This window comes from Dipteris shenzhenensis, chromosome 14, assembly GCF_047967505.1.
Source record: "Dipteris shenzhenensis isolate YYH24624 ecotype China chromosome 14, Dip_SZ_1.0, whole genome shotgun sequence".
Classification (NCBI taxonomy): domain Eukaryota; kingdom Viridiplantae; phylum Streptophyta; class Polypodiopsida; order Gleicheniales; family Dipteridaceae; genus Dipteris; species Dipteris shenzhenensis.
Window position 1 is genome coordinate 27,759,064 of NC_141609.1, and position 25,105 is coordinate 27,784,168.

Here is a 25,105-nt window from a genome sequence, read left to right on the forward strand (position 1 = left end):
GGATCTCTTTTTGTATGAAGTCCTTTATTTCGTCAGTAAGGCTTATAAACTCTCTTGGTTAGATCTAGTTGAGCACTCCAGTTGTCATGTCTCCTCATAAAATAAATGATGCTCAACTATCATGTGACCTTCCCAATGAGAAAGTTGTATCAAAGTCCAACCTATAGTAGGTGGGATATTGGGACCTTTTGCTTGGGCTGTGAGTCCACTGTCTACATTTGACTACATTAGTGCTAATAGCGGGTGCTCCCGAGCCAAAAGTCTCTAGTATACAAGTCAAAAGTCTCTAGGTTACATGTTTAATATGCTCATCCCACCCTTGTTCGATATCCATTGGGAACCTTGGTTACAACCACTTGAACATGTCATAAGGGGATATATGGAATCAAGAAAAAGTATACATCCTGGCCTTAGAGAAGCAAAAGAAAAATTGCTTTCATAAAGTATTTCAAAAACTAGGATCTATGTCAATCGACCTCAAAGCTAGACAACAAAAAGAGAAAAAGCTAGAGAGAGCAATAGGCTTCAAACTCATCTTCTCCTTGCTAGCCTTCTGGGTTGAGTACAATTGGAGGTTCTCTTTAAGTGCGAGCTATTGGAAATGGAAGTGAGAGAACACGACAGAATGGAGTTGAAGGAAGCTGGAGCAGCGCCAATAAAGTACAAAGCTAGGGTAGTCATAGACATAGATTTTTCCATACGTTACCATACGCATACGTCATACGAGTATGGAAGTATGATTGGAGTATGGTTCGACCCCTAGGGTTGAAACATATGTGACCCTAATTTTACTCAAAAGCATTTAGAAAGATATACATTGTACACATTACATTGACATAGAGCTACAAACTTTCTCCAGAGACCAGAGTCATTTGGAATCTGGATTCTGATACATAGTGTCAATGATAGAACCAAACATCGTGATCAAAGGTAGTAGGTAGTAGAAACTTGGAAGTAGGTACTACACCAAAACATCAAAGGCAAAACATCATAGAAGAAAAGGCTGCCACAGCCCGGAAATAAAGCTGAAAATTGAAATGTATCACGATTCACAACCGATGAGGCTCAAGCCTCAAGCTGCAGCTTGCATCCTCATCCTCATCCTCATCCTCATTCTCTTGCTCATCCTCATCCTGATCATCATTTGCATCAGTGCCATCCTCCTCCTCATCATCCTTCTCCTCCTTGAGACCATCCTTGAGGCCAACCACAGCCAAAGTTGGCCAATAGTGTACGGAGTACGGATTAGAATAGTGCTAAAAATGTGTTTTCCAAGGTTTTGGCCAGGCACAAAATCGATCCCTCCTCCCAAACAACCCCCCCCCCCCCCCCGGCGGGCCCCCACCACACACACACAACAAAAAAACCAAACCACACCCAAAAAACAAAACCCCCAGAGGGGGGGGGGGACCTCGTACGGAAAGCCGTACGGAACACGTACGAAAAAACGTCCATACGCGTATGGATGCAACTATGGTCATAGAGAAAACCCTAGGGTGGACCCTAACTGGGGTCAAAACATGTGTGTTGACTAACTCAACCTCGAATTGAGGTTAGGAGTAAAAAACCTTAATAAAGGGAGCCCCTAGTGTCTTATTACATAACATTGGCCACTGCTTAGGAAATATAAAATATAAACATTGGCCACTGTAGAAGCCCCAACATCTGAAAAAGCATTGTGTGTGTGTTTTTTTTTGTTGTCTTTAGAACAACAAAAATCTGAATTTGTAGGATTGGATTTCTTGTAGTCTTACAAAGGTATATTTTCTATCACCTTAATGGACGTCTAGATTCTTTGAATTTCCGTCCAAGTGGTGATTAGCTATTCAACTTAATTGAAATATCTTACGCAGGTGCAGAAGCCCCAACAACTAAAAATTCATAGTGCGTGTGTTTTTTTTTGGGTCTTTAGAACAACAAAAATCAGAATTTGTACGATTGGATTGGATTTATTCTAGTCTTACAAAGGTATATAGATAAATATAGATAAATGTATTCTAGTTGGACATCTAAATTCTTCGAATTTCCGTCCAAGTGATGATCAGCTGTTCAACTTAATCGAAATATCTTACACGGGTGCAAAAGCCCCAACAACTAAAAATTCATAGTGCGTGTTTTTTTTTTTGGGTCTTTAGAACAACAAAAATCAGAATTTGTACGATTGGATTTATTCTAGTCTTACAAAGGTATATAGATAAATATAGATAAATGTATTCTAGTCTTACAAAGCTATACAGAATTTGTAGGATTGGATTTATTCTAGTCTTACAAAGGTATATAGATAAATATTTCTAATACCCCCCTACAGAGACAATATCACAGTTTACAAGGTAAATATAAATCACCAAACGGATATAAGTTCAAAACTTTGCGAGAAGCCTCAAAATTTGGATGTGGTAATGCTTTGGTGAATAGATCCGCCACCTTCTGCAGAAGACTAGCACATGAAGATCGTCCAACAAATTCATTATCCAAATACACTCGGCTGTGGTTTTGAAGGCTGCCCTATACTTAGCTTCACAAGATGAGGTAGCAACCTTAGACCGTTTCTTGCTGAACCAGGAAATGCATGGTTTACTACCGAGTATCAAAGTCACCAGCCCAATCTGAATTGCGATAAGCATGTAAAGGCTCCCTTGGGAAAGAGAAAAGCAAGAGACTGGGTGTCTTGCAAATATTTGAACACACGCTTCATAGCCTGCCAATGGAAGTCTTAGGGCTGTGCATAAACCTGCTTAGCTGGGACACTGCAGACTGAATATCTGGCCATGTATTACACAAGTAAATGAGGCAGGCTGTAAACAATGGCATCAAACGGTTCACTAGCATCATGAATGGATAGCTTAAGCTATGGCTCCTTAGGAGTGGAAATGGGCTTGCAATTCTAAATCTGAACTATTCCGAGAGTTTTCCAATATATTTGGACTACAATAATCCAATGTTTCTGTCATAATGAAGCAGCCCCAAATTGGAAATGTCAAAAATCCGTTGCAGTTCAGCTAAATTTTTCCAGGGCTTGTCCCAGGAGCAAGATGTCATCGACATAAAGAACAATAACGAGCAAATCCCTCCCTTCTTTCTTGACATAGAGGTGGCTCTCGTGTTACCTATTCTGCCTTCCCTGGCTGGTCAAAAAGATATCAATGTTGGCATACCAAGCTCTAAGAGTTTGTTTCAATCCATACAAGGCTTTCTTTAACTTGCATCCATGCCGGGCACTACAAAACCAATGGGTTGAGTAACATAAACGTCTTCCTGAAGATCCTCATTTAAGAATGCAGTTTTTACCTGACGGTGGTCCTATGGGAAGTAGGACGAAATGTCTCATCATAATCTATGCCTTTCTTATAAGCATAGCCCTTTGCAACAACGAGATGGGCTTTGTACCTGTTTAAGGAACCATTTGACTTCTTGTATATCCATTTGGTTCCAATTGGTTTCTTGCTGTAGGCAAATCCACTAACTCCCAAGTATGGTTTTTCTCAATGGAGTCCAACTCTGCTTGCATGGCCTGCAGCCCATTATCACGTGCATCCTCAAAACAATCAGGCTCATCTACCTCAAGTATTTTGCTGATCAAGCTGATTCACAACAGTGGGTATCCTCAGCATCTCTAGTGCAACTCCGTGTACAGCATGGAACAGGTGTATAAAGCTTGCATCCTCGTGTGCAGAGCAGCCAATGTCGAAGCCGTTGCTTGCTCACTATCTTACTGAGTGATAGGATCAGACAAAGGCTGAATAAAGACATCAACCACTTTAGAATCCTACTACAGCATCAAAAGAAATGGAGAGCAGCCCATCAACCCTGATTTCTGTTCAAAACAGCAAGGGGCAGATCTGCATTTTCTGCAAAAAGAACATCCCGACTTGTAAAGACCTTCCTAGTTACAGGATTATAAAGTTTGTAACCCTTTTTTTCATCACTATAGCCAATAAAGATGCAGTTTCCTGCCACGAAACGCCTGTTAAATTCTAGAAACACGTTTCTAGAACCTTTTCGCAGAAGAGACCATGCACAAATCAATAAAGAATTTCTAATTATCATCCAAGAGACATCCAGCACAAGACTCTAACACGAATTTGCCAACTTCCCCACCAGATGAGCTTGTTGGCTACTGTATCAATCCTGAAGTATTGTCTCTTGGTCCAAGAGAACATGTCTAGTAGTCTTCTCCTTAATGATTAATGCTCAGTTATTACTGTTACAAGTATATTAATTCAAGATATTGTAATTTCTACTCAGCATTAGAAACAGAACCAGCATTTTTGGATCACTTCACAAATCCTCCAGTCCCCAGATTTTTATAAAAATTAAAAAATAATCTACCAATCATAAGAATCACACAGTACGTGACAACACATTTGGATCTCCAAATTTGCCAAGCAGTGAGACAAGCGATATCTCCCAAGCCAAGCGTATGGGGGGGCCGGCATCTGTGTAAGGAAAGAGGCATTCACCTCAGAATGGCATTGACCCCAGCGACATTGACCTCAATCACTAGCTGTAGGATACACAATGTGAATGGTAGAAGTGATCTTTTTTGCTTGGCTTGGCACATGTTTACTCCAGAGGAAACTTTTTTATCAGCTCACTGATGTTTATTGCTACTGTATGAATCAGTTTCTCAGAGATGAGATAGAAGCCTTCTATGCCTTGGCAGATGCCAACGCAGAACTCGTCTATAATAGCTCTGAAACACAGCTTGTATACTCATCTGCAAGTGAAGGAGCAGGTCAGATCATATTTTAACCGTCTTTAGCTTTTCCCCTTATAATACCTGTGAAGCAGTTTGTTTACATTTGGTTGAATGGCTGTCATTAATATTTTGCAGGTTCTGTTATTGATGGAGTGCATCTTGAGCTTCTTGTTGATAATTGTCCCTCTGTGAACCATCCAAAGCTGCAGTTTTGGAAGGTCTGGCTACAAATTATTTCCAGAAAGAGGGATTTCTTTCTTGTTTTTGTACAAGGGCCTATACATGTGAATATCAACCTTGTGTCCAATGCTTCAATATATTTTATTGTGTGCAGCTTGGGGATCCTCTATCAACATTTCAATCCGTTCTTCAGGCTATGGTTTTAGGTTTCACCCCCTTGTTTGGACATAGTAATTTGCCTGAAGTTGATCTTCGGTTGGCGGCACATGTGTTGAGCTGGATATATGAACGCCATGCAAATGATGTTCAGTTTTGTCTGGAAAAGATGAATGTAATTGAGGTATGCTTATGTAATGTTGTTCTCAACAAAGGGTCAGGATTTTAATCTCTGCGCTGCGGAGAAGGGTTAATGGTCATCATTTCATTTGGTAGTTACTACTAGCAATGCTTTATGACTTCTGTTTTTGTTGCGCCATATGATCTTTGTGCTCAAAAGGAATTAAACCCAGTCTTCTCTTTTCTATTGTCATGCTATAGAAAAGTTATAAGCTGATAATTCTGTTTATCTAATGAGATGCAGATGATTGTGGGGATGCTGCGGGAAGTGATTGAGACAGAACATCAAGTCTTTGTGTTCAAGTTGGTAGTTTTCTTGCTTGCAACTGTGGAGATTGGGGGCAAGGACAACGCACTCCGCTTTCTTAGAGCTGGCGGTGCAACAATTTTGGTCCCTTTGATAGTATTGTCGCTGGCCAAGGTCAGATGTTCTATATATATTGCAACATGATTTGGCACTGGACGGTAATGGACCTTTTTAATGACACACTTTTTTAAAACTGTAGTGCTGTAAGGACAAGTATGCATTCGAATGTGATGGATGGGACATGACAGATCACAGGTTCTCCCGCCCTCATGAGACAGTTCTGGTCAAGAGTGCTAATGGGCAAGTAAAAACTGTGCGAGTTCCTTCTGGAAGATCTTATGAGGTACTGGATAAGGCTAAACAAGATGGAAGCCTGGATGCAAAAGAGGGTGTCAGTTGGCAGGATGACACTGTACACGAAAAGCTTCAGCTTGGTCTAGCATTAGACCTTTTAGAAGCCAATCTACGGTTCTCATTTATGGCCCTGTTTGCTGTTTTTTCTCCTTAGACAGTTTCCAAGATTCTATGCTGGCCAAACATTGTGCACATTGAAAATGCTGACATGTATATCCTCTTGATCTTTAGGTTGTCAGGTATTGACAGCAACGTCGAGCAGTTTCCACCATCTGCTGCCTGCTACCACCTTTCCAAAGAGGAGTTGCTTTGTCATCTTGTGCAGATCCTTCTGTGGGCGAAGGGCTCAGTGTTTGGGAGGTACACTTCTGATAATTAAATGAGCGTGTAGATGTCATCAGGCATTATTTATGATTATCCAAAAATTGTCATAGGATGAATTGCTAACCCTACTCAAATACATTTGCAAAGATGAGCTGCATGAATCTACTTCTTCTCGTGTCTACGGTTTGCACCAGTGTGATGGAATACTATGTTGACTTTTGTCAGTGAGAACTATTTATTCATAGTGTGTTGGAAGGACAGTCAAAAGATCTAGATCATATCACTTTAAAAGTGCAGCAAAGGACAAAATGTATGGGTAGTGGATTACCTTGTAAATGCTCATGAAGGATCCATCCTTGTGTTATTTTTTCATTGCATTATAGTGTGGAATACAATTCATGGCTGGTTTGTTTCAAAACCATCTGTGAAGGTGCTTAAGGAATGCACATCTGAGACAGTAAATTCAAGTTTCAGAGGGATTTGTGAAGCAGCCAACACGTTACCAGGATATATTTACTTGACTGATCAACAACCTGGGCAGGTCATGCATTTGGATAGGTTTTTATAAAACATTGTTTGAGTGACCCTGTTCTCTTTGTTTTATTTCTTTTGTCAAAATGCGGGTCTTGTCCAATTCAGCATAAATTTCCCATTCCGTTATGTGTCACATTATGTGAAGTTATCGCTTTCTCAAGGTATATTTTCAACTTCACAAATGGGAACTTGTAGAATGTGCTCACATAAAATTATTGTTGAAAGCTAAAGGTTCCTCTGAACAATCTATGGGAGGTTTGATTTCTTAAATTGCAAAGTCTTGCTCAAGAGAAATGGAGAATTCAAAGCCATTTCAAGTCTGTTCACGATGTTTTGACACCTTTTGGGTTTGCAGAATATTGGATATATTGCTGTATAATGTGAGGGTGAATGTGGCTGCTATGAACCGTCTTTACAATCTTGGTGAATTCAAAGAGGAAATGTTGGATTTAAAGCCATTTCAAGCCTGTTCATGATGTTTTGACACCTTTTTGGGCTTGCAGAATTTTGGATATATTGCTGTATATTGTGAGGGTGAATGTGGCTGCTATGAACCGTCTTTACAAGCTCGGTGCTTTCGAGATTTTGCTATGGAAGCTTTTGGCTGGAGACCTTTTGGAAGTAGAAAAAACTTCCATCGTTGGTTTTATTCGGCAATGCCATTTGTTACAGGTGAGATTGTATTCTCTTTTTCAAGTGTCCAGCATATTCATGTCTAGATGTTTGACATTGGTTTTGCAAATTCTTACTGCCTTTTAAACAGGATCCTGATTCAGTCTTTAATGGGAGAGATTTTTTGAAAATTGAAGAACGGTTTCCTTGGCATGGTAGCATCCTTCGTCTCTTTTTACCAGAGGGGATGATCTTAAAGTTGATCTCAGAGGTATGTCTAGCATCCACTGAAAGTTGGTTGATTTAATAGATTTGATGCTGTGGAGGCATCGTGTCACAACAACTGTGATATATGCTTGTCAGGGAGCGGAGTCGTTTATTTCAGTGTTTGACTCTGACAACGATAATCCTGAGGTAATCTGGAATGCTGAAATGCGGGAGCGCTTGCTGGACTATTTGAAAGTGGAGTTGGAGCCCTATGTGAAGTTTCGGGCCTCTGACCCTCTTGCATTGTACATACATGTTCCAAAAGCTCCTCTAATTTATCCCGAGCTTGCAGGTTTATGTCCATCCCTTTCTGCCCTCATGTTTATAAGTAAAAGTTGGGATATTTGGCACTTTTCATGATTCTGGGGTTTATTATGTGATTCTGGGGCGCTGATGACATCAGTCATCATGGTCTTGTTGTAGGTAGAAGATCTAAGAGGAACTCCTATCATGGAGGACTACCCAAACCAGGGTGGAGAGTTTGTGGCATCCAGGGTTCAGTCACGGCTCTTTCGCCATGCCTCCTCCAAGATGTTCTCCTCAATCTCTTACATCTTGTTGCTAGTCCTCTCAAAGTGGGCAAGAGCACTCAGCCTCTCCTGGGGCTGCTAGGGAAGCTGACTTCATATCCTCAGGGATCTTGCAGGACCATTGTCCCGCTGTGCCCACCTCGTGTGCGTGCGTTGCACGATCCTGTTATGTCAGGTGTCGGGTGGCAAAGCAAGGGTTGCTTCTTGAACTCATCTCTACTGGGTAGCTTTGATGAGGCTGCCTAAGAGAGGTCACCACACTCTCATCAAGCTCTGCATCAGTGGCAACCCCTTCCATGTGAGAGGGGCTGCCACCATGAAGATCGAATAGTGAGAATGTTGACACTGTTCGTGCGTTCCTTGGGAGCCCCTACTGGAGCAAGAGCTTCCAAGGTTCGAAGCTTGGAGGTAGACCCTTGACAATAAGTTTCCCCAACATGGATCTAGATCAATGAAACCTGGGCCTCCCTTTGCCTAGGGGAGAATGGTTGTCTTTCAAGCAATTCTAGCCTAGGTAAATTGTACGCCGTTAGAGCTTGCCCAAAGGAAATTGTGTGCCAAGTACCTGAGCTACCCCATGCACCCCCTTTGAAAGCACCAACATGAGGCGATGATCCAAGCCATTGCCAAAAGGACTTGGTTCAACACCAATGCCCTCCTTGCCAAAGAAAGCCGCCTTGCACCGAACACTCTCCACCATAGAAATCTGTTGCTCTAGTGAAATATTCAATCTGACCTACGGCCCATATATCTTGCCCTCTACCTCGGGGATCCAATGGAAGCTAAGGTCAGTGCCCCACTACTAGAGCTCCTCAGAGTGTGTGCTAATACCAATTGACTTATTCCTATTTATCTTGGCTCTTGAAGCCAAACAGTACACCTCCAAGGAGAGCTGAATCCTTTCTAGGTTCTCGAGTGAGCCCTCTCCGAACGGGGCTGTATCATTTGCAAACTTTGAGTCGTATCTTTTTCTTTTTTTTTTTTCAAAGAAAGGAACCTTCTATTAATGCTTGAAAGATTTCATACACTACAACAGCCCTGAAGATGCTGAGTATGGAAAACCGAAAAAGGCTGAAAGAAAGAAAACCGGCCTATTTGAGAGAAGCCCAGCTCACTGCCTCGGGGATCTCTGGAATTGGGGCTAACAGCCAAGTGGGGGGACTATACAGCCAGCGAATCCCTCGCGGAGTGGAGATGTAGAAAACACCTGTAGGCCAAGCCTTGCAGAAACGAGCATGCCTCTCAATAGTCGCCTTGGAGCTTGGAGTCCCACGCTACCAGGTGGACCGTAGAGTGTAAATGATATCTTGCCAGATGGCAACCAAGGTAGCCGAGGGTGGAACGGGGTGCTCTCCCATCACAAGATTGTAGTGAGCCACCCAAATGTTCCGAGCCGTGATGCTGGCTACGACCTCCCACACGCTGTCCTCCCTAGGAGGAGGAGGAGCTAGGGTGTCAGGGGGGACTGCCTCGTGGAGTGCAATCCTCTGAATGCTCTGACCCTGTATCCGGTAGGTTGGGGAGATCTCATCAATCTGAAACGCGTGTCCTCCCTCTATCAACCAAGCCACCATCCCCCAGGTGGTCTCTGTGGAGACTCTGCATACGTGTCATGATCCTGAGGGCACACATCCAGATCCTCGTTGCACTACGACAGCTCCATAGGCAGTGCGGGATAGTCTCCAGGACACCATCTGAGCAGTAATGGCACTGCCCCTCCACTCGCATCTGCTCCAACCATAGGCCGATGGGCAAGCCTCCATGGGCTGCCAGCTAGAAGAAGTATGAAATTTTCCTCGGCCGCAAGCTGGACCACAACCTCGTCCAAAACTTGGAGCGAACCTCCCGGGGCACTCTCTGGGTCACCCAGTGTCTCTCCCTCGAGGGAGTCCACCTCGATGAGTCCATCTGAAGTCTCTTGCCAATCTGTGTGGTGTAGGAAAAGAAAGGCACCTCATCTAGTGTCTCAGCTAGGCCGCCTCTGGAGGAACTGAACCACTCCCCCGGGTCCCACTGGACCTTCCTTAGGGGTCTACCCTCCCATAGCTAGAGGCGCCATCTAGAGGCGTCCTGCTCTGAGATACTGGGAGGATCAATGTGCCACTCCTTCCCCAAGCGTCCTACCACTCTGATCATCTGCCAGTGTATCCCATCAAGACTCCCATCCATCTCAGGGTCATTCCCAGTGAGGGGCTGAAGTAGGTCTCCAGGTCCTACACGGAAGAAGTCGGGGTGCGTGCTGCCACGCTACATCAAAATTCTCAAGGGAACACTAGTACGGGAAAACTGCCCCAACCATCTGTTGTCTCTCCAAATGTGAAGTCCTTCCCACCAGGACTCAGGAATGGCTAAGTCGATCTCGCCCATCTGCTGTCTTGCCCCTCTTAGATGTGCTAGTGTCAAGCCTCGCCTGTGCCTCCATAGGTAGTCTGCTCCAGCAACCAAAAGACCCTGTTGGACCACTGTCCCACTGTGCCTAGCCAATGTAAGTCCGTTGCCCAAGCATATGTCCCTTTTGATCTTTGACCTTTGGGTGCCACATAAGGGGTTGGTGCTCAAACTCATCTCTGCATCTGGGCGGAGCACGGATGAGACCCCCTGCTAGTCTCTGCCAAACCCTGTGAAGACTCCTCATCAAGGGGGAGCCCTTCCCTGTAAGGGGGGCCTATGAGAAGATTCATCTATGTGAAGGCTGCCACTGTCCCCCAGTGCGTGGGGTGTTCCTTAGAAGCCCTCTCTGTAAGAGGAGCTTCCAAGGCTCGGCTCCTGGGGTGAGGCCACGAACCACCAACTTCCCCAGAAGGGCCCTGCTCTACATCTCCGGATCAATGATACCCAAGCCTTCCAGTGCCTGTGGCATGATCACCGTATGCCAAGCTACTCGGGCCCTAGTGTTCTTCGTGCCGCCTAAGCTTGCCCAGAGGAAGTTTCGTACCAACTGTCGGAGCTGCCCAATGCATCCTCTGTGAAAGCACCAACAGGAGGCAATATACTAGGCAGTGGCAAGAAGGACTTGGTTTGCCACTAAGGCGCGACCTACGAGGGAGAGTTTGGCCAAGCTCCAATAGACAAACTTGCGTCGAACACACTCTCGAGGACTAAGGCAATCTGTTGCTCTGCTGTGATGTCAATACCCACCTGGCATCTGAGGTATCTCACTGTCTGGCCCTGCGGTATCCATCTGAAACCAAAGTACTCCCCCACTCACGGATCTCCTGTGTCTCCTCAAAGCTCGTGAAGAAACCTATGGATTTCGTCCAGTTGATCCGTGCCCCCGAGGCCTCACATTAGATAGCCAAGGTGCCTCTAACTCTCTCTAGACTCGCTATGGTGCCCTCAACATACAAGGCTGTGTCATCTGCAAACTCCGAGTCAAGGAGCTCCTCCTCCTGTTTGATTGGGAGCCTTAACCCTGTGAGACCCGCCACTTGTGATCTCAAATAGTAGCCCAGAGCCTCCGCTACAAACAAGAAGAGGAAGGGAGCTACTGGGCAGCCCTGGTGGACCGAGCGAGAGAGAGGAAATGCCTTGCGTGTGTGTCCTGTGATAATCATCTAACTAGAGCTCCCTGCGTATAGCACTGAAACTCCTGTGACCCATCTGTCTGAGAAACCCAATCTCCTGATAGTGCCCTCTAGGAAAGACCACTCCACCCTGTCGTAGGCCTTTTTAAAGTCCAAGAGAAGGATGGCTAGTGGCTGTGACTCCTCCCTGGACCAATCCACTGCCTCCCAGAATGTGAAGATGTTGTCCAGGATGCTGCGCTCCTAGACAAACCCGATCCGTGTGTCATGGATGATGTCGGTAAGGAGAGGCCGTAACTACAAACTCAAGACCTTGGCGAGGATCTTGTATGCAGTATCAAGCATAGTGATTGGCCTCCACTGTCGGATATCTGGCCTATCTCCCCCTTTCGGGATCGAACAGATCCCCCCTTGCACGGACTGAGGGAGAAGGCGTGTCGAAAATCTCCTGGCAAGCTAAACGCAAAGGGGTGGAGATAATCTCCTAGAAGTTTCAGAAAAAGGCCGGAGTCAAGCCATCCTCCCCTGGGCACTTCTGGGTTGGGAGAGCCTTAAGGGCTTCCTAGAGCTCCTCAATGTGAAAGGCTCCTCAAGTCTACTACATAAGTCCCGCGAGACTACTGTTGGAACGTGATCCCAAACTAGCTCTCGGGCCACAAGACCAGCTGGGGTCATCCTCTCTGTCTGAAAGAGCTGGCTATACAATATGGTGGTCATGTCAAGAATCTCGTGCGGGTCAGTGTGCATGATGCTCTGCGAGTCTCGGAGGCGCTCTAGCAGTGTGCCGGTCGATCGAGGCCCAGTGATATGAAAGAACTGCTTCATCATCATGTCCCCCTGCTGTACCCATCGGGCCCAGGAGGAATGGTAGGAGAACTCAGCCCGTCGCAGCTCCGTGTCCTGAAGCTCGAGATGAGCGCTCTCCAATCTGTCACTAAGCCACTGAGACACTAGGTCCTGCTCCTTGAGCCTCTTGATGGGGGTGAGGTCTCTCCCCAAAGCCTGCTCGCGCTCCTGAAGGGTCCTCCTCCGCCTAAGGGCGTGAGTCTGTAGCTCCACACTGCTCCTCTGAATCGCATTGGCAACCCACGCAACCCAGCCCTCACTCGGTGCCATCTCTGAGAGCTTCCAGATCTCTGCCACAACCTGCTGAATCTCCTCGTCCTGCAAGAGGTCCTCTGGAATGCGGACCCCCTTCTGGGAGAGACCTCGGTGAGGCTGATCCAAGTGAAGTACCACTGGAGAGTGGTCAGACATCGTGGTACTTGTCAAAACCCCGGTAGTGCCACCTCTGTGTAATGCCCAGTCCCCAACATAGAAACGGTCTAATCTCTCGAGCAATCCATCGTGTCTCCTCTGTCCAAAGGAGAAGAGAAGCTGCTAGGAGTCCTGTTGAACTCTGGCTCTCTCCACGGGTCTCTACCATTGATCATGAAAATGAACTGCTCCCAGGTACTACGCTCTGTTGCTGGCATCTCAAAGAACGAGATGCTGCCCTGGTTTTCTTCCCCAAACTCCGGGTGGTTGAAGTCTCCTCTAACAATCCAGGATTCGACATCCAGAAGACACTCTGACAGCGTCCTCCAAAAGGCCGGGTGGTGCTGTCTACACGCTGGGGCATACACGTTCAGGATTCCAATCTTGGACTCTCCCGTCTGAACTCCCATCCAAACTGCCCATCTTGGAATGAGCTCGCCATGATCATAGACCTCTGAAGCCAAAGTCTGTGAGACTGAGATGGAGACCCCTTTGCTCCGTCCTATTGTGGGAGACTACTCCTCTGGACCTCTCCCTAGAAGAACGTGATGGCATCCTCTGATGTTTGCTGTTGAAAACATGTGCTCCTGAATCATAAGGATGTCCACTCGCCCTACCACTGCCCTCTGCAGCATCTGTCGGAGCATCAGGTACTGCGGTTGGCTACGAACACGGTCGTGGAGCCCGTGTACGTTCCAACTCACTATGGTCAAGCTCATGAGGACGGGGGAGTCGGGAACAAGGCTCTCTTGTGAGTGGGTGCCTGTCCTAGATAAACTGTCTTGTGTGATTTTGCTGGGGGTTTGGAGGGCGAGTAGTCAGTGTCTATGCGGCGTCGTACTAGGGTGGATACCGGCTCAATACGGATCTTCCGTGCCCACTTCATAATGAAGGAGGCTTCCACCCCGAATAACTCCGCGCACGTCTGGAGAGGCCAGAAGTGTGCCTACTCCACCTTTGCCTCCATCGGCAATCTGATAACTCTTGGCGCCAAACCACACACCGGCTCCTCGCGTGTGAAGCTCAGCTGAAAGTTTACATCCGCGGCATGGACGTACCAAAGATCTAGTCCCTGTGGTCCCATCCAGTCGTCCATCATGAGCATAATCTGATTACCCAAAATAGCATCAAACACCTCCGGGGACCACTTCTCCAACCCTGTGGAGGCAAATGGAAATCTCCAAACGGGTGTGTCTGAGATCCCACTGCACTGATCAAACCCCCCTTTCGGGGCTGAAGGACCATGAGTGTGACCTCCAATGGTAGAGGGTATGAGTCCGGAATCTCCAGATAGTTCAAGGGTCCTAACCTCTGGAAGTCCTGCAGTAAGGGACGCTCAGGCTGGAGGTTGGGAGCTGCTGGCCGAGAGGACGAGCCTCGTCCCTCAGGATCCCTCTCTGAGCGGACCTGCTGTTGCGATGAGGAAGCAGAAGGGGGCGTCGTCGTTCCCTTGCCTAATGGTACGGGTGTCGAAGCGAAAGAAGCTGCTACTGAAGCGGAGAGGGGGGCAATGGGCGGCGGGAGAGGGAGAGGTAGGGACGCGGGGGACAAAGGGCGGGGGACGGGAGGTGAGAGTGACCATAGAAGGGGGAGTTACGTGGGGGGGGAGGGGGCGGGGGGAACCCTAGAGAGGGAGGGGGAAGTGAAGAGAAGGGAGAGGGGTTTTTTTTTTGGGGGGGAGGGAGGGGGAGGAGGAGGGAAAAGGGCGACCTCAGGCCTCGCCTGCTGATTAGGCTCGCCAGGGCTCTGGCTCGGCTCCTCCACGGTCCTCGTTGGTCTAGCATCTGCGGCTACAAGGGTGGGTGCGGAGGCTGAACTTTCGAAGTTGGAGGATCAGTTGGATGGGCAGTGGCCCCTACTACTGGGGGAGATGGCTCCTGCTGTTTCTCTTTCGAGGCCTCTCGGTCAACCTTGTCTCTCTCCCTGCGGTTGGCCCTCTGTCTGCGGCGTTTGCAGGCCTGCTTGCTTGGTTGCTTTTTTTTTTAAACCTGTGTCCAGTTCCCTTTCGAGGGTTTAACCCATGGGGTCTAAGACTCCGGTTGCTCCAGCCTGAGAGGGCGTTTAACTCGGGCCTATTGACTCTGCCTACTCTGTGGAGGAGGGGGGGGAGGCGCATGAGGGAGGCCACGGGGGCAATCTCTGGCAAGGTGACCCATCTGTTTGCATCGAAGACACTGGCCTGGTAACCCGGAGATCTCCACCCTTTGGCGAAGTGTGCCCCCTTCCAGGGTCTCGAGAAGGATTAACTCTGGGAGGGACTCCGGGCTCTCCACCACCAGTTTGATCCTGGGGACTCCATCATCTGCTAGAACGGAGGCGGACGTCTCTGGCAGGGACTCAAGCACTGTGCCAAATGCTCAACCAATGGAAGGGAGGATGGCTTGATACTCCTTGGGGAGCCTTGGGAAGCGGAGTGTAACCGGAAACCATGGAACATGGTGTGTCGTATCCATGTCCTCCACTGTGAACTCATGATATCAAGGAAAGAGGTAGACAAGGTGCGGGCCAAGGAGTATGGGGCTCTACTCCACAAGTGTCGAGGTGATGTTAGGGGAGCTCAGCTAGATGAGGAAAACGCCTCTCCATAGATGGTGATCTCTTGGATGTGGTCGCCCTCTAATGTCAAGCTCGCCTGGATCCACTCTCATAGCTGTCTCCGTGTAGGCGTGAGGCCCACAATTTTGCCCACAAGCACCTTGTCCTGGAGGGACTGAACTGCCTGATGCACTTGTTGCTTGTGAGCTGGGGAAAGAAGAACCTTGACGGCTATGGGAGTCGAGGGTGCTGCCATAGAGGCCCTCTAGCCAGACCAAAGGTCACCACCAAGATTTTCTTTCACCTTAACAAACATGAATGCTCCCGTTGCAAGGAGGCAAATGAAAAAAGGAAAAGAAAGGACGGCGAGCGGAGGAGAGAGAAGGAGAGGGCGATAGGGAAAGTACAGGGGAGGAGAGGAAGGAGGGAGCAAGGGGGAGGAGGAGGAGGAAGTAATGAAGAAGAGGAAGGAGGGCGGGAGAGGTGGGAGAAGAGGAGAAGAAGAAGGTGGGGAGGAGGCGGAATGGCGAGAGGGGCGCGCTGGTGGGAGGGCAGAAGGGCAGGAGGAGGTGCGAGGCGGCAAGGAGGGGAATGGGAGGCAAGGAGGCGGAAGAAGGAGGGGTGGAGTGGGGGCGGGGGAGCTGCAAGGGGAGGCGGCGCGGGAGAAGGCAAGGCGGGGGGCGGAGGTGGAGCGGGGAAGGCAGGGTGGAGCGGAGAGGGAGGAGGGGCAAGGCAGAGCGAGGGCGAGGGCAAGGCAAGGAGGAAGGGGAGGGGGCAGAGGGCGGCAAACAGGAGCCGCGGGCAGCCTACAAGCTGCCGCTGTCAGAGGGGGGGAGCTCACCGAGCAGCTCCTGCATCCCCAAGTGGCTCCTTTGAGTCGTATCTTGGCGCCTCTACCTGCGAAAGAAATAGGAATGGGGCTAAGGGGGAGGACAGTGCGTCAGAGAGTGACAAGCCTCCCATATGTCCCCCCGCGGACCCAGCTGGAGGTGCCTCCATAAAGGGAAGTACCCCCCTACATGGTGCCCTCTTAAGAAAACCTAGTCCACCCTAATACGCATTCTTGAAATCCATTGGGAGGATAGCAAGAGGCAGATCCTCTCATGCCCAATCCAATGCCTTCCCCTAAGTGAAGATGTTATCCACGGTGCTTCTCTTGAACAAAATCTGTATGGGTATCATGGATTATGTCGGGGAGATGTGGACTGAGCCCTAGGCTCAAGACCTTAGCTAAGACCTTTGTGTCCAAAAGGGCAATCAGGCACCATTGGTGGATGTCTCTTCCTTTCAGAATGAGGCATATCCAACCTCAGGCTAGTGGCTAGGCGAGCTACCTAGAGCTGAAAATCTCATGGAGTGTTGAGCGCGGGGTGTGCTAATGTGCTTCTAAAAGCAGCAAAACAATGTCAGGGACAAACCTTCCTCGCCTTGGAATTTCTGCATAGGGAGAGCTGTGAGGGCTTCAAGCTCCTCATCCTTGAAGGGGCCATGATGTATGAGGTGACCATCCAGGGCGTGTCGGCCCAGGCCTCAGCCTGAGCTGCCAGCACGTAGGGGTCTTCTCCTCTGCTTGAAAGAGCTGCAGGTAAAAGGAGGTAGTGATCTCCAAGATATTCTGCAGGTCCGAGTGCATCTGGCCTTCTGCATCGCTCGACTATCAAAGATGAGACCCTTCCGACCTGGAGCCTGTGGTTTAAAACAATTGTGTTGTCATCCTATATCCCTCCTACACTCATCTTGTAGTGGGGGATTAATAGGAGTACTCTGCGCATTGGATCTCCATCTCCCACAGGTCTAACTTACAACTCTTGTAGATGTTTGTTAGCCATTGAGAACCCAACTCGTGCTCCCTGGGTCGCTCAGCGGAGGCTAGGTACCTCCTGAGTTCCTTCTTGCTCTCGTAAAGGGCCTGCCTACGTTGTATTGTGAGGGACTGGAGCTTGTGCTGCTGTGTTGAATGGAATTAACCGCCCAACTAGCCCACCCATCTTGTAGGGGGGTGACCTCCTCGTCAAATTTATGCAATGGTCTATGGGACCTTTAATCTCATGGAACAGTGCATTTGGAATCCTCACCGCTTTCTTGGAAGCCCCTATCACCAATCATCATTTTTCTTTGGCTCTATATATTACTTTTTATGTCTTGCCAGGTAGAATGCTGACTGAAGTCCTCTCCCCATGGCCTAGTCTCCTTGTAAAATCATTCCAGTCTCTCCCGGATTCCATCGTCGGCGTTGTCAGAAAAAACTTTCCTGGAAAAGGATATGAAAATAAAATCGCTTTTAACAGCTCTTCCATTTCAGCTTTAAACGTTTAAAACCACACAAAGAATGCATGGAAAACTGAAATGTACATTGATGAAGATGCTTGATTGCAATGTGCAGAATGCCATAGACGTGCAGAATACTATAGATCATAGAGCATATAAATATGCAAATACAAGCAAAGGAAAAAACTGACTTGAGAGTCAAGTAATGAGAGCCAAGGAGTCAGCCCTTAAGGTTTGAAGATGGCATAGTGATAGAGGCCTTATCATCATGTTGTTGGGCCCCATCATCATCCTGCTCAAGAGCATCCTCTGTCGCATCACTGTCATAATCCTCATAGGTCGAAATCCAATATATGGTTCAAGAGTGCACTCTGCCCTAAACTTGTTAAGAAAACACAAGCAAATTTGCATTAACAATACAAGATCATTTGCCTTTTGAACCCCAAGCATGCTCCTCTTTCAAGATGCAATGTTTCCAAAATTGCTTCACAAGCTCTCAACAAGCCAAAAGCTAGCACAATGGCTGAGTATGTGAATGACCAAACTTTGCAGCAATGGAGCATCTTCCCATAGTTCTCCCACCAATGAATGGAGGAAATCTTAAACCTATCATTCGGTGTATCCTCCAAATCAAATAACCCTTTTCGTTGGCTGTAATATGACAGCTTCTCCTCTTGGGAAGTTGTGCTCATACTAGTCTGGTGTATCCAGATGTTAGGCTTCTTTTGTCTATTCAAGACTCCCACTAAGTGGGTCATCTCCCATCTAGAAGAAGTCTGTGATCCACTGCTATAAGTGCTTCTAGTGAGGTACTCGTGAGCCTTTTTTAGAGTGTCTGTCTAACAATTGTGATGTGCGAAACAGAGAAGGCAGTGCATCATTGTTTCAGTGTTCAATAACTTAACCATGCTCGAAGAGGCGATGGTACCTCCCACAAATTTCGCTATATTGAGGGCATCTCAAGCACCTGTTTCTTGACCTCATGCAAATCACATAGGCTGGAAAGTCTCAACTCATGGCGATGACATGTGGCCTTGAACTCTCGTCCAATCTTAATGCGGAACTAGTGAAATGAGGTGTGGAGCTGTCCCATGGCTATTTGTACTAAGTGTGATAATTTAGCAGTCTGCAAAGATGAATGTGTAGATGGTCTAGCAGTCCGATGAAGAGGTGGCCCTCCACTTTGGTGCTTTTCTACCTCGCTTTGAGGAGCACGCTTTTACCCAATTGAGGTGTTATGTTTCTCATGCCTTGCATGATGTATTTCTGCCATGAGCTTTGCTCTTGGGGTTTCTTTCATACTTCATAGAAGTCTTTGCATTGTGGGGGGAAAAGAAAGAGTGCACATAGAGGTCATCGAAGAATACCTTAAGAAAATCTCCTAAGAATTCTTTGAACACCGTACTCATTAACCTCTAGAAGGTTGCTGGTGGCATGATGCATTACATTGGTTTTGAAACTGCACATTTTGTATTTTTTAAATTTGGAGAGTAATATATTGTCCTTTTTTCAGAAGGATAACCTTCTATGTTTTCATTTACCAGGATAGTTTACGCTAGCTCTGATCTTTTCAAGCTTTACTGCGACTTAAGTTTTCTAACAAATGTGGTGTGATTTTCATTTTTAGGTATTGATTGGATGTTTGCGCTGACCCAATGTTTTACGTCTTTCTTACCAGATTCAGTGTTCTCAGCTCCTTTCTATTTGGAAAACCTTCTTGACACTGAGCAGTTTCCAAACTACCAGATCAATGATCCAGTTACCTTTTTAAACAGCCTTATGCTGGTGTGTGCTTACTCTTCAACTTTGGATGATTTTTCATTTGTCCAGTTTGGACTTAGCACATTACCTTTTGCATAACTTTTCATATTTTAAGAGATGGACGACCATGGACTCATGCATTCAAGTAGCCCTTCTACTCTCCCTTTGGAATAAATGTTTTGACATGTCTCCTTGGATATATTTCTATAGCAAGCTTGATAATGCCCTCTAGATAATTCATTTATGGCCAGGGCTCCTTGATCTTTGTTCTTTCTTAAAAGCAATGGGAAGATTTAAACTTGACAAATCAATATGGGATATTTCAGGAGTCCTGTGGGATGCCCTCCGGAAAAATTGACAGTTGTTTTGCAAGAGAGTACTTGGCGTTTTGTGTTGCAGCCAGTGTAAACACATTATACATATTTTTTACGTAGAATTGTTAGTGCTCTCTCTCTCTCTCTTTCTCTGTCTCTCTCTCTCTCTCTCTCTCTCTCTCTTTTTTGGTGAAATCTTTGATTGATTATATCATATGGGTAGCAACCTCAAAATAAGGTGCTACAATTACATCAACTGAAAATTTCAGTATATGCCAAAAAGACCTCATGATCTATGCAGCGGGTCTGCAAGCAATCAAAGAAAGATTGCTGTAGAGAACGCCTAAAAAAGCCAAACAGAGAGAAAGTAGGATCACCAAAGACTTTACAATTCCTATATGTCCATAAAGTCCATAGTGCCCAGTAGCAAACCCAAACAAAGAAAAGATGAAACTCCGGTCTGGATGGATGAAACCCAAATAGCCAGAAGAACTTCCCAAACAGAACAAATGGGAATCTCGCTCGCAGGCGCTATCGAAGCAAATAAAAAAACTCACGAGAGCACGAACAATGCCAAAACAAGTGAGGCACAGTCTCCGAAGAAGCAAAACATCTGTGGCAAAGTGCAGGAGCAATGTGTCGATGAGCTAATAGCTGTCTAGATGGAAACATTCCCAAAAGAACTAGCCAAAAGAAAACCTGTTGCCGAAGCGGTACTTTATAGGCCCAAAGTTGCTGTAATCTTTTCCTCCACCACTTGGCTGGGCGATGCATTCGCCAAACAGAATCACCTCTCTCTGAAACCCAAGGTTGAGGCAAAAGGATTTTATACAATGTAGGTACAGTAATCTGAGATAGCCTCAAAGGACGAGAAGAGGACCCTGGAGAAGTCAAAGTCCAATCTTCTAGCCGGTCCTGGAGTTCCAAAGGAGGAATCGGAACAAAAGGCGAAAGCATAGAAGTAATTTGTCAACACAAAGGACGATAACGACAGCCCAATCCATATGTAGTGGTTGCTTAAGAAAAGGGGAGCACAGTACTAGTATCATCTATAACATCAGCAACCGAGGTGATGCCTTTAAACGAGACAAAGTAGGAACGTCGAGGTTCCTGTAAAGCCAAGGGAGGCTAAAAGACTTTCGACGAGTGAATGCTTTCAGCTCTCAAAGAATTCCCAAGCAAAGATTGCCATCCATTCCATTCCAGATGAGAAAGAACATGCTTTCAGTCAAGAAGCAAGGGGGAGACAAAAGGACAGCCAGGCAAAGTGCCATCAGTGCAGCCAAAAAAGAAATCCCATAGATCGAGTTGCCAATGACCAAACGCAGAAATACTGATATGAGTGACCAGAGTCCTAATCATAAGAGCCCAAGGCTGATCACCTTGCAGAAATTGCAGCAACATTTTTCGCCTGTGGGCAAGAATATGCACATGAATATCCATGATGTTCAATCCACCATGCATCTTGGGAGAACAAATGTGATGCATCGAAAGCAGCCTGAGACTTTTTCTGCCATGTTTGGATCGCCAAAAGATTACCATTAAGACAGACATGGAAGATGTAAGATCTGCCTCAGTGAACATGATCAATGGCAAATAAATTTGAATATATGCCACAAGGATGGATTGCACTATTCGAAGACGAACGTGCAAAGGTCAGGTTGCCAGTTTCCAATAGTCAAGCTTTTTCTGAAGCTTAGCCAAAACCCAATCAATTTATTGTCGGCGAGTGAGTTCCCACCTCAAAGGGTATATACCTAGATGAATCCAGGAACATTCCCAAACTCATCCTCTAAAAACACAAAGCAACCATGCTGCGATTAGCATCCAATTCCAAGCCATGAAGTGATCCTGTAGCCACAAGATGATCAATATATTGCAGCATAGGATGAGTAGCAATGGCATACAGTAAAGCACTGAGAGGGCATCCCTGGCGGACTGAACAATGAAGAGTCCACTCATCAGAGATATCCCTAGAGAGAATGCAAGCTGCATTGCTATCTCTATAAAGCCAGTAAATAACTTACTGCATTTTTGGTCCAAACCCCAAAGCTCGCAGATTTTTGACAGTACGATTTATTTTTTTTTAAATTTTTTTCTGACAACAAAAGTGTACAAACGAAATTGTATGGACTATGCGGACAAAACTGTACGGATTTTTCCTGGCTGTATGGATTTTTGACATTACCAAAAAAAAAATCAAATTTTCTGACAGAGCGTACGGACACAAAACGGGCGCCAAACCTGAGGGAGAAACAAGCAGCTACAGCATGGGAGCACGAGGGCTAGCATGGGATCTCTCTCTCACACACACATGGTAGCACACACACTTTTTTTTTGGTAATATCCAGTGCTGTATTTATTTGCTCATAAATTTACAAGATGGGAAGTCTCCAAAATAGAGAGTATCCCAAAGATCAGAAACATAAAAAGAAAAGCCCTATGCAAGAAGCATCTATATCACCCTCATGGCAGGCATCATATAAGGATTGCCGCAATGAGGCTCGGAAAGATTCATATGACTTGTGAATCTGCCGACCCAAGTATGCCAAATTATGGTCACTCCAGATTGTCGAAAGAGCCCAATATCTCACCCAAGAGAGAAATAGTGAGTATTGAGACAAAGACCTCATAAATCTGCCAAACAACCAGAAATGTTTCCCAAATCTGTGACTCGGGAAACGGAGTCGAAGATGATCTGAAATTCTTCCGAGGAGGTTCCTAGAACACTGGCAGTGCCAAAGCAAATGAGGGATAGTCTCTGAAGGAGCCTGACATCGTAAACATGTGGATGGTGCAATGCGACGTTTGGCAAGTGTGACTCCCATTGACAATGTGCCTGTTATGCATCTCCAAAGAAAAAGTCTTTGTTTCAAAGGCATTTTACACTTCCATAATATCTGGAGATTCTTCCGCCACCATGAGAGGGGCTTCCTGATATGCCACAGAGTATTAGCATATTGCTGAATCCATGGAGCAGGTTGAAGAAGCCTGTAGGCTTTGATGGAGGTCAAGGCAGGTAGAGGAACAGGATGAGAGCATGTAGTAGAGGGTTGCAATTGCCAATCCATAAGCTTGTCTGTGTCAACCATAGGGGGAACAGGTAGAAAAGGATGTAACAAATCAGCAATTTTCTTCCATATCGACCTATGGTGCATTCCCAATGCATAGGAAGCAGTGGCCTAAGAAAAAGATAAGACATAGCCCTGATTATCGACTACATCATGTATATATCTAATTCCCAATTTCATGAGATTGTATGCCCGAGTAGGTTCCTGTAAAGCTAGTGGAATGTCAAAGATGGCACTCCAATGAATACTTTCTTTCTTCATTGAGTTTGTCCCCGAGCAATTGTCAGGAGCCCATTTGACCTTAGAAAGTATTTGTTTCCAGTCAAGTATCAGAGCAGTAGAGAAAGGACAGCCAGGTATCTTCCCTACAAATCTCCCAATGACAACCTCCCCTCCCAATGATCTGTAGTCCAATGACCATAAGCAGAAGTCCTCATGTTGACACACATGGATGCTATCATACAAGTCCATGGCTGTTGTTGGCAGAAAAAAGTATGGAGCATAGTCGCCTTCCTTGCAAGTACATGATATCTTATATTAAGGATATTAAGTCCACCATGCATCCTAGGAGAGCACACCATTTCCATCTTCATCAGTCTCAATGCTTTCACAGCAGTTTTTGTCCTCCATAACATCTCCATAGCTTGAGACATAAAGGCTGAAATATCTTTGGATGACCAATGTAGCAAAGGCAAAAAGAAATGAACATAGGACATTACAATGGACTGTACTATTCTTTTTGGGCACAAGTTTAACTATGCCATGCTTCCAAGAGTGCGGTAACTGATTTTCTTGCCAGGCAACATTGATCATTTGCAAGAGGATATCTTTCAAATCATCCCAAAAAGAAATATAAAATTCCACCGTAAGGCCATCCCAGCCAGGGGACTTGTATTTGCTGAGGTGGAACAATGCATTATCAAGTTCTGTATCAGTAAAAGGCCTCTCCAAGGTAAGAGCATCATCCATTTCCACTATTTCAGAAACATGTCTAATCAGTATGCATACACGTGAGTAGGTGGTGGTACCAGCATAGTATATGTCATAGCCGCCAAAATAATCATGATGACCAACCTTAGAGTGTTGATTATGCTCTTGCAAACACACAATATTTGGCTGCATTTTATGTACATAATTCCATAAAAGCCTCCACTTTGAGACATTGCAGAGGCTCTATACATTGTATGTAAAGCACTAAAGTGTTTAATGCATGAAAGAGGTATATACAGTAAAGTATAAGGATAGAACAAGATGTCAGAGAGGCAAAGCCTTTGCCTGCATGGGCTGCATTCCCTCATGATCCATGAAAGAAATAGCATTCTCCCCTTCTTCAGAATCACATATGGGGATGCCCTTCTTCAAAACCCCCACCCAATTTTGAAGGACAGGAGCTGAAGTAGAAGCCTGTCCTGGTGAGGGAGAAGAAGCATCCCATTGACGAGATTGAAAGGGGCGTTGCTTCAATACAACTACCTTCTTAGGCTGTTGAAAACCATCCCGATCAGTTCCTGCAGATTCCTTCATCTTCTCTTTTTCTTTATCTTTTCCTTTTCCAGCAAGTGATTGCACTTGATTAATTGGTTTGGCATTCTTTGCTCCATTTCTATTTGCTGTCTTAGCTTGCAAATTCTCATTCTTTTCTAGTGTCTGGGGCGGCAAGGCATTGGGAGGGGGCTGATGCAGAACCATTGGGCATTCAGAGGCTAGATGCCCAAATTTATGGCAAGCAAAACAAGCTCCTGCAAACACATCCCATTTCAACTGAAAATACTTTTTTCCCAATTGCACTCTCTCAAATTCCACTGCAATAGAAGGAGGGGTAGGTGTATCAGTGTCCCAGAGAATGTAGAACCTGTTACGGTTTCTCATAGGGCGTGGAGGACAAATGACCCGTCCCAAGGAAGCAGCCAAGCCAGGCAATTCTTCATGCATATAATCCGGGAAGTTAACAACCTCAACCCATATAGGACAATGATGTCGTATAAGACTTTGATAATCCTTGTTTGGGGACCAGGGCATAGCATGTACCATCTGCTTCCCATAAAAGAGGGGAGAAAGTTCAAGTAGCCTCTGCTTGCACAAAGCATCTGATAAATGTACCTCATAAAAGCCTCTAGATGCAAAATATACTCCCTCTACAAAGCATCCTCCAAGGATGGACTTAATCCACTGGGCAACATCACTGGCTGCTGGAATTCTTCCTGGAAAGAAAATTATTACCGCAGTTTGAGA

At 46.1% G+C, this 25,105-nt stretch overlaps 1 protein-coding gene across 3 annotated transcripts in view; it reads left to right on the forward strand.

Moving 5' to 3' along the window:
* Positions 1-25,105, forward strand: part of LOC147894408 (uncharacterized) — a 69,466-nt gene that overhangs the window by 35,006 nt on the left and 9,355 nt on the right. For all 3 annotated transcript variants that reach the window (XM_087384442.1, XM_087384441.1, XM_087384443.1), the window contains exons 18-27: positions 4,624-4,735; positions 4,835-4,917; positions 5,034-5,219; positions 5,460-5,636; positions 5,722-5,990; positions 6,108-6,236; positions 7,238-7,406; positions 7,498-7,617; positions 7,710-7,905; positions 19,406-19,512. In XM_087384442.1, coding sequence (XP_087240568.1) covers positions 4,624-4,735; positions 4,835-4,917; positions 5,034-5,219; positions 5,460-5,636; positions 5,722-5,990; positions 6,108-6,236; positions 7,238-7,406; positions 7,498-7,617; positions 7,710-7,905; positions 19,406-19,512 — 1,548 coding nt within the window. The remainder of the gene's footprint in view (positions 1-4,623; positions 4,736-4,834; positions 4,918-5,033; positions 5,220-5,459; positions 5,637-5,721; positions 5,991-6,107; positions 6,237-7,237; positions 7,407-7,497; positions 7,618-7,709; positions 7,906-19,405; positions 19,513-25,105) is intronic.